This window comes from Carlito syrichta, unplaced genomic scaffold, assembly GCF_000164805.1.
Source record: "Carlito syrichta isolate Samal-C Ts95f unplaced genomic scaffold, Tarsius_syrichta-2.0.1 Scaffold315639, whole genome shotgun sequence".
Classification (NCBI taxonomy): Eukaryota; Metazoa; Chordata; class Mammalia; order Primates; family Tarsiidae; genus Carlito; species Carlito syrichta.
In genome coordinates, this window is record NW_007259735.1 from 226052 (window position 1) to 237935 (window position 11884).

Sequence of the window (11884 nt, forward strand, 5' to 3'; positions counted from 1 at the left end):
CACTTTGTCTCAGAGAGTAGCTGCATCCTTTTCCACAGCTACCATGGGCTTTTGACTTCTTTCTGTGTCCCTCAAGCCATTGAGGTGCTGGTAGGATTGCACTGTTGTGAGATACCAGATGCTCACTATTCCTTGTTTATTCATATCTCTTTACTTGAACTATTGGGGTTGATTCTTCACAGCAATCTGATAAAAAAAACTCTCTTAGTCCATTGCAATTTATCCCATTTTTCATTGATAATTAATTATTTGGGAATTTCTTAGAAATAAATTATAATCTGTGTATAGGTGATGATGCGTGCATTCTAAGACCTTTGGGGGGAAAATTAAGCACTTAAGCCAAGATTTTATAAAAAATGAACAGAATCTCTATCCTTAGAAATGAGGAAGTACACTGTAGAATGCATAGATCTTTACAATCTGTTTAAAATATTAACTTCACATTTTACTCACATGACCAAAATAATATATTTGAAGTAAAATATATATGATATGAGGAAGAATAAAGCATCTCCTGAAAACTGTCAGCTGAGATCTGGTCTGGCACTAAAAGCTGTAATCCAGCTTGACTTAATTTTTCTATATGGCGAGAGGAAGGTGTCCAGTTTTATTCTTCAGCATATGGCTAGTAAGTTTTCCCAGCACCAGTAATTGAACAAGGTGTCCTTTCCTTAGTGTTTATTTGTGTTGACTTTGTCAAAGATCAATTGGTTGTCACTATGTAGCTTTATTTCTTGGTTTTCTGGCACTAAAAGCTGTGATATTCTGTCACAGAATATCAATAATTCCACAGAACACCATCATGAGAAAAGTTTACTTGGCAACTGTGATTAAACAAGACAAAAACAGGATCACTCAGCACCAGTGCTGGAGAACACACTACATCAAGAACACTATCCAAACCACAGAAATGGCCTACCATCCCTCTCACCTGGCTGCTACTTATTTACTAACCATAGCCTTAGCCCTTTTCCATTTTGTCCACCTTCTAAATAAGAACAACTAATATTCCTAATACCAAACTGATACCATATTCTAACAACACTCAATACAAAGAGAAACCATGATTTCTTGAACCCTCCCCTAAATACCTAATATGGACCTAAATCCTATAACATGTCCCCCTTTAAACCCTTAAGATGCTCCTATTTTCCATGGTGTGAAGTTTCTCTCTTTGAAATAAGCAACATAACTTTGACTACACATTTGTTCTTGGTAGTCTTTTCCTGGAGAACATGAGTGTATACAAAGGTGTAAAACCTGAAATTTACTTCAAAATAATACTGGAGGGTTAGTGAATGAGATAAGTGACATGAATTGGAACACACATGACCATGAACTGACACATTAATGTTTGGCAGCTTTTATAGGGGGATTATTGAATGTTATCCTAATTTTACAATTGTTTGAAAATATCTATAAAACAAGTTTTAAGAGGTTTGTTATATAATAATTAGCATATTAAGAAAGATGGATCAATGAATCAAAATAGGAAACCAAGAAATAAAGCCACATAGTGACAACCAACTGATCTTTGACAAAGTCAACACAAATAAACACTAAGGAAAGGACACCTTGTTCAATTACTGGTGCTAGGAAAACTTACTAGCCATATGCTGAAGAATAAAACTGGACACCTTCCTCTCACCATATAGAAAAATTAAGTCAAGCTGGATTACAGACTTACATGCAAGACCCAAAACTATAAAAATCCTAGAAAAAAACCTAGGAAAAACTCTTCTGCACATTGACCAAGGCAAAGAGTTTATGACAGAGTCTCCAAAAGCAAATGGGACAATAAAAAAAATAAGTAAATGGGACTTAATTACACTAAAAAGCTTCAGCACAGTAAAAGAAATAATCAACAGAGTGAACAGAGAACCTACAGAATGGAAGAAAATATTTGCAAACTATGCTTCAGACAAAGGACTAATATCCAGAATTACTAATATCCAGAATTACAAGAAACTCAAACAAATCAACATGAAAAAAACAAACAACCTCATCAAAAAAATGGACAAAGAGCCGGGCTCGGTGGCTCAGCCTGTAATCCCACGCTTTTGGGAGGCTGAGGTGAGTGGACTGCCTGAACCTGCGGGTTTGAGACCCGCCTGGGCAGGCGAGACCTCATCTCTACAATAAATAAAATAAAAAAAAACCAGCCAGGCGTGGTAGCGCGCGCCTGTAGTTCCGGCTACTTGGAAGGCTGAGGCGGAAGGATTGCCGGAGCCCAGCATGTCGAGGAGCCGGGAGCGGCCACTGCACTCCAGTCTGGGCGACAATGGCTAAAGAACATGAGTAGACACTTCTCAAAGGAAGACAGACGAGTGGCCAACAAACATATGAAAAAATGTTCAACTTCATTAATCATTAAATAAATGCAAATTACAACAATGAGAATGGTTTCTATTTTTAAAAATCACTGAAGAACAGACGTTGGCGGGATTATAGAGAAAAGAGAACACTCATACACTCTTGGTGGGACTGCAAACTAGTTCAACCTCTATGGAAAACAGTGTGGAGATTTTTCAAAGACTTAAAAAAAAAAGAATTACCATTTGACCTGGGGATCGACTGTTAGGGATACACCTAAAGGAAAAGAAATAATAATATTAAAAAGAGCTGGGCTCGGTGGCTCAGCCTGTAATCCCGCGCCTTTGGGAGGCTGAGGTGAGTGAATTTCCTGAGCCCGCGAGTTCGAGACCCGCCTGGGCAACTTGGCGAGACCTCATCTCTACAATAAATCAAACAATTAGCCGGGCATGGTAGCGCATGCCTATAATTCCGGCTACTTGGAAGGCTGAGGCGAAAGGATCGCTGGAGCCCAGCAGGTCGAGGCTGTGGTGGCTGGAAGCGGCCACTGCACTCCAGTCTAGGCGACAGAGTGAGACTCCAACTCAAAAAAAAAAAAAAATTAAAAAGATATATGTATGCATATGTTCATTGCTGCACTTTTTACAGTAACAAAATTATGAAACTAACCCAGGTGGCCACCAATGATTGGATTAAAAAATTGTGGTATAAACCGGGCTCGGTGGCTCAGCCTGTAATCCCGCACCTTTGGGAGGCTGAGGTGAGTGGATTGCCTGAGCCCGCAGGTTCGAGACCCACCTGGGCAACTTGGTGAGACCTCATCTCTACAATAAATCAAAAAACTAGCTGGGCGTGGTAGTGCACGCCTGTAGTTCCAGCTACTTGGAAGGCTGAGGCGGAAGGATCGCCAGAGCCCAGCAGGTCGAGGCTGCGGTGGCCGGGAGCGGCCACTGCACTCCAGTCTGGGCGACAGAGTGAGACTACAATTAAAAAAAAAAAAAAAAATTGTGGTATAGATACACCATGGAATACTACACAGTTATAAAAAACAACAATATCATGTCCTTTGCAGCAACATGAATGTAGTTGGAGAACATCGTCCTAAGTGAACTAACTCAGAAAAACAAAAACAAAGTACAGCCTGTTCTCACTTATATATGGAAGCTGAATGGCAAAAGAGATGGAAATAATAAACAATGGGAACACTAAATAAATGATAGATAGATAGATAGATAGATAGACAAACAAGCTTTAAAAAGGAGGGGAGAGGCTAGGAGGGAGGCTAGGATTCAGACATTAACCTTGGGCTTAATGTTTACTATTAGGGGAATGGTCGACCTGAAGCCCAATTTCTACTATAGAACACTATTGTCCATATTATAAACATGCACATGCACTCCCTGAATCTAAAGTAAAATAAAATTATATTTTAAAAAAGAGTCAGAAAAGATTGAAGTTACACAAAGGGTGTCCTATAAATTTCATAATTATTTTTGTTCTTACAAGGACTCTGAAGAAAGATTACAAATTTTTAAATAGTTGTATTAGTTTAAGGTTTTAAATATTACTATATCTCTATTAAATGTATGACCACAGATACTGGTAAATCTGCACAAGGAAACATACAATAGACATATTTAAAGAAAAAAGAGACACGTTTCACAAGTTTTGTGATCAACAAAATCTAAGGAAATCAATGAATCAATATTTAAATTTCATCAAAAATGGAACCCCTAATGAACTACAGGTATGAATTTTTTTTTTTTTTTTGAGTTGGAATCTCACTCTGTCGCCCAGACTGGAGGGCAGTGGCCGCTCCCGGCCACCACAGCCTCGACCTGCTGGGCTCCGGCGATCCTTCTGCCTCAGCCTTCCAAGTAGCCAGAATTACAGGCATGCACTACCAAGCCTGGCTGATTTTTTTATTTATTGTAGAGATGAGGTCTCGCTGCCCAGACGGGTCTCGAACCCGCGGGCTCAGGCAATCTACTCACCACAGCCTCCCAAAGGCACGGGATTAAAGGCTGAGCCATTGAGCCCGGCTGCAGGTATGAATTTTTAAAATGCAATAGGAAAATTATTTATAGTGTGAAATCTATTATACAATGTGCATATTGAATTTAGATATCAAAAACAGTCAAATAAAAAGGCACTAAAGAAATAGAATGTTTTGGCTTAGAAAAATAATTTAATACTCCAAGGCTTTTCTTTGGAATAGCTTTCAATTTATTCCACTATTTGTTTAAAATCATAGTAAGAATAATAATCTGAGTTTCCAAAACTGAAAGTAAAGTGATAACTGGTTCAAGTGCCTACCCTGACAAATCTCATAGTCTAATGAGGGAGACAGTTATGAAAATAACTATAATATTAAAAATTTAACAGTGACATTGGAAGGCACAGAGAGTATACTGAGTAATGATTGAGGATCAGGTAAAGATCGGGTGGGAAGTATGGTAAAAGCTATTCCAAGAAGTTCATTTTTGAGCTTGTACTTTGAAGGAAAAGGAGGCATAAAATGTTAAAAAGTATTTAAGTGACACAGCAAGTGCAGAGACAAGATGTGCAGCCAACCAATGAAGGAGAGGAAGTTTTGTGGTTGGTAAGAGGATAATAGCAGGGGTAGAAGTTGCAAAGACTATACCACACAGAGCCATATGAGTCATACTCACTAGTGTGGACTAGGTCCTATAGTAGACAGACGCAATGAAATATATTAGATACAAGACTTATGAAATCAGAAGTAGCATTTTCAAGTGGTCCTTCAAGAAAACAGGGGCTTAATATGATAAAATACCAGATAGCAATTTTGTAAAAGACTGATATGTGGAAAATTGACTTTAAAAGTATAAACATATGTAAATATCTAGCAAATCACAACCTGTGTATATGAAACTTTAAAAAAAAGAAAAAATTAGTGATGTAGTATTTAGTTTACTCTACCCTGGATTGTGTTGTTGGATTTGTAAAGAAGTGGGAGTACTGTTTGAGGAATATAATAGCTGCTTCTGTTAAAATATTCCAAGTTATTTGATGATATATGCACAAGTGTGTGTATGTGTTAAATTTTTAAAAATCCAATGATGCTTTCTTAATCTTTTTCTTTTTTTTTTTTTTTTTTTGAGTTGGAATCTTACTCCATTGCCTAGACTGGAGTGCAGTGGCATGCTAATGGCCACTGCCGCCTTGATCTGCTGGGGCTCTGGCGATTCTTCCACCTCAGCCATCCAAGTAGTGGGAACTACAAACGCACACTACCACACCAGGCTAATTTTTTAATTTATTGTAGAGATGAGGTCTTGCCAAGTTGCCCAGGCTGTTCTCATACCTGTAGGCTCAGGCAACCCCCTCACCTCAGCCTTAAAACACAGTAAGGAAGACCTTACTCAGACTGTTGAGATAATAGTTACAGCGACCACTGCAGGAGGGACTGGCAGCAGGGAAGAGAGAATGTGGTCTCTACTCTGAAGACAACATGGAGAAGTGGGAATTTATAGCCATCAGGCAGGGTGGGGGTGAGGGGATGGAAAGTGACTAAGAAAAAGCAAAATTGGTACAGGGAATTCTTACTAAACCTACCTAACAGGATTTTTGTTGAAGACAGACCACTGTGATCAGACATCTCCTGGAGCATGGTGGAGGATGAGAAATCTGATCAAGATATTGAAGGTGATCAGACACATGGAGGATTGCTAAACTGATTTAGCAGGTTCTTTGCTAACAATGGATTTTATAAGCAAGTACACAGATGGGCTTAGGAGAAGGTTCAAGAATCACACTAAATAAATCTTTGTCATACGTATGTATGTATGTATGTATACTACAAATAACATGAGCAATCCAGATTTTGTTACAGTTATGGAAAGGAACACTATAGTATGCCATGCTTGAGTAGATTAAAATAAATTTTGAAATATATGTATATACAGAGAAAGCACACAGTAGCACCTTGAATCTGGATTCTAGCTAACACATTTGCCAGCTGTGGGTTGAGGCAAATTATTTAAATTATCTGACATTTTTATCAGAAATGTGGTACCATTTTACCACATCATGGTGTTTTTAAAAGGTAATATGGTGTATATGAACATTTTTAGAACCTTACCTAGGACATACTACACAATAAATGTTAAACACTATTATTAGCCGGGCTCAGTGGCTCAGCCTGTAATCCCACGCTTTGGGAAACTGAGGTGAGTGAACTGCCTGAGCCCGCGGGTTTGAGACCAGCCTAGACAACTTGGTGAGACCTCATCTCTACAATAAATCAAAAATCAGCCAGGCGTGGTAGCGCGCACCTGTAATTCCAGCTACTCGGAAGGCTAAGGTGGAAGAATCACCGGAGCCCAGCAGGTCGAGGCTGCAGTGGCCGGGAGCAACCACTGCATGCCAGTATGGGCGGCAGAGTGAGACTCCAACTCAAAACAAAACACTTTTATTATTATTATTATTAGCATTATTGCTATAGTCATAATCCATATAGCATCATTGACTTGAGGTTTGCAAAGTAATTTAATACTCATTATAAATTTACTCCTACAATTGCCCTCTGCTGTAAGTAGCATTTCTATTTCTTAAATGAGACACAGAGTTTATAACCTTTTATATACATATATATATTATATATATATATTATGAGAACCTGACATCAGGGGTTGCTATAAAGGGTCAGTTAATATAATTCATGAAGTGCTCTTAGAACAGTGTTCAGGCACACTCCCTATGTATTAGCAGTGACTCATACCAGCAAATATAATTCTATTTACAACAATATTCATGTATTATAAGCAGAAAGGACACTGTCTGAAATAAAAATGGATATTAAGAATGCTATGGAACAACGGGCAGCGCAAGTGAGACTGGGGCTGGTGAGGCCCGCGGGTCGGGGCTGAGGTCGCCGCGTTGGGCCGGGCGCCGGGTCCCATGGAGCTGGAGGGGCAGTGGTGGCGAGGACAGCTGGCCGCCAACATGCACCAGGCGCTTCAGTACAAGGAGCTGAAGTTGCCCTCCTACAAAGGCCAGTCCCCTCAACTAAGTCTCAGGCGGTATTTTGCTGACTTGATTGCCATTGTGAGCAATCGCTTTACACTCTGCCCATCTGCCCAACATCTTGCTGTCTATTTGCTGGACTTGTTTATGGATCGCTATGACATCTCTATCCAACAGCTCTATCTAGTTGCGCTTTCCTGTCTGCTTCTAGCAAGTAAGTTTGAAGAGAAGGAAGACAGCGTGCCTAAGCTGGAGCAGCTCAACAGCCTGGGCTGCATGACCAACATGAATCTCGTATTAACAAAACAAAACTTGCTACACATGGAACTCTTACTATTAGAAACCTTCCAGTGGAACCTCTGCCTGCCGACAGCTGCCCATTTCATCAAGTATTATCTCTCTGAAGCTGTACATGAAATGGATCTTCATGATGGCTGGCCCATGATTTGCTTGGAAAAAACTAAACTCTACATGGCCAAGTATGCAGATTATTTCCTGGAAGTGTCTTTGCAAGATTATGCCTTTCTAAATTATGCACCTTCTTTAGTAGCTGCTGCATGTGTTGCTTCTTTGAGGATTATACTTCGTCTTTCTCCAACGTGGCCTACAAGACTACACCGTCTTACTGCTTATTCCTGGGATTTCTTAGTGCAGTGTATTGAACGCCTGTTGATTGCTCATGATAATGATGTGAAAGAAGCAAACAAGCAGAGAGGACAGGCAGGAGCCCAGTCAGCACAGCTCAGTGTGTTCCAAGTGGCCTCCCAGCCCTCACGGCCAGCTCACTTTCAGCAACCTCAGTATCTCCATCAGACATAGCAGACCTCACTGCAGTATCGCCATCCCACGTCGGAACAACCAAGCTGTCAGCAGATTGTATCTACCACACACACCTCATCTTACACACTACAGATGTGTCCAACTGGCTTCCAAACTAGTGTTCAGGGCCTTGGGCACATGCAGACTGGTGTAGGGATGTCACTGGCAATACCAGTAGAAGTTAAACCCTGTCTGAGTGTTTCTTACAATCGGAGTTATCAGATAAATGAACATTACCCTTGTATCACTCCCTGCTTTGAAAGGTGATGATGTGTGAAGGGAGTGACTGATCCAGGCTGCCTTGGAACTTGAAGCTCTGGGTAAGCTTTTTGTGAACTTCTCTTCGGAAGGAAGGGGATCAGGTGGCATCAGGACTCTTGGGTGCCAGCACCAGCAAGACTAAAAATCCCTTTCGAAGCACCGTGAATGCACGGGAGGACTCAGCAGTCACCTGAACAGTGTGTGTGTGTGTTGGAATCTGTTACAGCAGATCCCTGTATTTTGACAGAAATGTTCAAATCCTGGCTGATGGTCCAAATATTTCAAAAATAATACAACAGAAAGTTTGGACAGACTCCAATTTGCCATTTTGAGATTTGACCTGTGGTAGGTTCTCAGCCTTGTGTTGGCTTATGAGTCAAAGACTACTGTTTATCTGTGGACTTGCCAAACAGTCTTTTATGAAGGAAAGTTGCAGTATTAATTTTTGAAGAAGTTTTTTATTCTGCAGTTTTGAGTTTTATTTTTGTTCTACAGGTGCATTTTTCACTAAGTTTAAACTCATGAATTGCTATGCTATACCAATCTGTGCAGTAAAAAGGAAAAAAAATTAGATGATTCTATATAACTTCCTATCAAATAGTATAGGTATCTGGATTTATGTACTAAAATTAAGGGTGGAGTAGATCTTATCTTAAAATCATGGTCATAATTTTTTTTGTCCTTTTTTCCCCCTAAGTCAACCTCAAATTTTTAGAATTAAATCACATTTAACTCAGGGAATTTGTACTACTTGGAAACACTTAACTGTAATGCAGTGTGCTTTGGGAATGTTCTAGTATGAACTACCTTTATAACATAGGTTAAGATACTCTTGCTAGGATGTGTTTTCAAATGAGAACATACTATAGCTCAGAAAGAAGTGGTAGTTCCTATGATTCGTGAATACGTATATCAGTTTTGCATTTCTCAGTGCAATTTCTGGTTTATACTCAGATTTGATATTCTAAGAAAGAAAAAGTTTTCAAGGGAAGGCATAACTGTAAAATGTCAGTACTAGAACAAAGTCCCGTAAGTTTGTTTGGAGGAGACTGTGGCCAGGGTAGTTCTCAGGGTGTGCTAGAGTCGCACTTTGTTATGTGGGAAACAGGTCTTAGACTAAGTAACCTTCGCATCCAGCTAGTGAGTCTGAGCAGGCAAAGGTACTGATTACTCAATCTCAGCAGCCACTTTCATTGGCCCTATGATTGCCCTGGGACATTTTGCTGTGCTGGCAGGAAGTGAAGGCAGCAATAATAGATAATAGTCATCACAGCAAGGGCAGTGTGGGGATAAAATGTTTTGGGGGAATAACCTTAAAAAGTAAAACAAAAAAAACATAAACTGGTAAACTGTATGTATTGTGCTCTTATCTGTGGGAGAAGAGATTTGGTGGTGGGAAGCTTTCTGGTGTAAAAATTGGTAAGGTGTGTCTTTTGTTTGTGTCTTTTTGAAGATAGCACTTGCATAGAAGGGAACCTGCATGGCAGCCATGTGACTGCTGCAGTGTGCGTTGTGGACAAGCTTCTCAGTATAAAGACGTGGGTATGCAGCAGCGGAGTCTTGGTAATCAAGCCACCACCTTCGTGAGGAGGGGAGGGGCTCAACACAGTCATGACTGACCCAGCTGTCTCCAGGGGTGAATGTGGGGGCGTGGCTTCTGCCCAGGTGAATTCTTAGAGAAATGTGCTTTCCTTAAAAGGAAAATAACTTTTATATTTAGCGTGCATAGGGATGCTGTGGATTTATTAGTCTGGTAGATAAAACAAACAAAAAAACCACTCAGGTAAGAACAGTCACTCGTGGCAGTGTTCAAGCTTAAAAATTGTTTTCTGAAAATATCATCACTTTTCCTCTTTAAAGAAGGCTGCTCATTGGATTTTGGTAGTTCTTACCTCAAGAAAACTTGAATTGTTTGGGGGAGAGTGAGTTGTTTTGTTTTTTTTTTCATTGAAATTGAATTTTATTTCAAATGACTGTATATCTAGAAAGACAACAGTGAATGCTCAAAACAATTTGCTTAATTGGAAATTAACAGCAGTTGATTTGCAGGAGAGCAAACAGTGAGGTGCTAGCTGTGGCACACTGATAACGGCTATACCCAAGAAATCATAAAAATAACCAGTGTCCTTCTGATACATATCTGGATGTGCAGCATTTACAGCAAATCACATACAAAGAAGTGAGAAAGGAAAAGAAAAGAAAACACCACCAAGTCCCAAACCTCAAAAATTAACACTCACTTAAGAACACAGTGGTGAAGACTTTTGGTAGCAAAATTTGCAGTTCTTAAAGTGGAACTCTTCAAAAGTACTTTTTCAAATTCAAAAGCTAAAAAAACGAAGGAACAGTTTATGCTTAGAGGTGTTGTCGCCTGTCATGAAGATGACCGTCGGTCCTGCTTCCGAAACACAGTGAGAACCGGTGAGCCTGACGAACCTGAAGGAAGAGACTGCTGGAGGGTGCTGGCATCACTGATTGTAGGAGAACACGCCAGGCCAACTCGTCGTTGACAGCAAAAGCCACAACTATGGCTCTTCCGGGCTGACGCTGAGGTTGCCTTTCTGCACCTCAAGTTCCTCAGCACTAACCATTGATGGGTCAATGGCTGCGTATTTGGTGCCATGGAATTGCAGCAAATGTATCTGTACATACAGATTCACCTCTGCACTTCGGCGAAGGTATGGGAAGTTGCCTCCTGTTTTCAGGTGAGCTCTTGGGGCATTGGGATATAGCTTGTACATTTCTTCTTTAGCTTCAGTTGAGAGTGCACCCTGGTCAAACACATCCATAATGGTTACAGGGATGTCCTGAATTTTATGAGGTTCCACATAAGAATTTTGACAATTCAGGATAAGTCTTGAAGCCAGTTCACTCTGACCCAAACTTTCCAGTCTGTCCACCATGAAATCAACGGCATCAGTCATCATAGGGTCCACTGGGCCAGATGAAAAGTTTCCGAGAACTATTTTTTTGAGCATAAATGCTGGCATCAGCCAAAAGCTGTTTGCAGTCCAAGTCTGGTTAAAGATAGAGGTGTCACTGAAGGAATCGCAGAGGATGAGGGAATGGACCCTAGATTTGTGAGTGCATTCAGCAAATTTCTGAGCCAAAAAGCCTCCCAAAGAAGCCCCAAAAAGGTGAACTTTATCCAATTGTAAATGGTCTAAAAGTTTTCTGAACCCATCACAGAATTCAAGATGGTCCCAATATATTGGATACTGCAAAGCTATAACCCGGTAACCCCATCCAGTCAAAGCCAAAATCTGCTGGAAAAATACATCTGCAGTTCCACTGACAGGAGGCAGAAATATGAGAGGACACCTGATACTTTTGGGGCCTGCATCATAGAGTGACCATATCTTACTGTCATCATCATCTACGATAATCTTTTTAAGGGGAACTGTACTTCTAAACCAGTTATAATCAGGAGAGACTTTTATCTCCCCCATGATTAGCTGAAATGGAGGTTAGCCCTGTTCATACTGGTGGGAAAGGAACCACA

General features: G+C 40.3%; 1 protein-coding gene and 1 pseudogene across 2 annotated transcripts; one reads left to right on the forward strand and one right to left on the reverse strand.

The window, feature by feature from the left end:
* The first annotated feature begins 7174 nt into the window (after positions 1 to 7174).
* LOC103275662 lies at positions 7175 to 8541 on the forward strand (annotated as a pseudogene). The gene has a single exon (XR_002481272.1). The product of XR_002481272.1 is annotated as a cyclin-J pseudogene (transcript).
* A 1786-nt stretch (positions 8542 to 10327) lies between these two features.
* LOC103275663 (maspardin) lies at positions 10328 to 11846 on the reverse strand. Its single transcript, XM_008073065.2, has 2 exons — positions 11608 to 11846; positions 10328 to 11526 (listed from the first exon to the last, which is right to left on the reverse strand). The coding sequence occupies exons 1-2, from the start codon at positions 11829 to 11831 to the stop codon at positions 10908 to 10910; spliced, it is 843 nt and encodes a 280-aa protein (XP_008071256.1). The 5' UTR covers positions 11832 to 11846; the 3' UTR covers positions 10328 to 10907.
* Between the last annotated feature and the right edge of the window lie 38 nt (positions 11847 to 11884).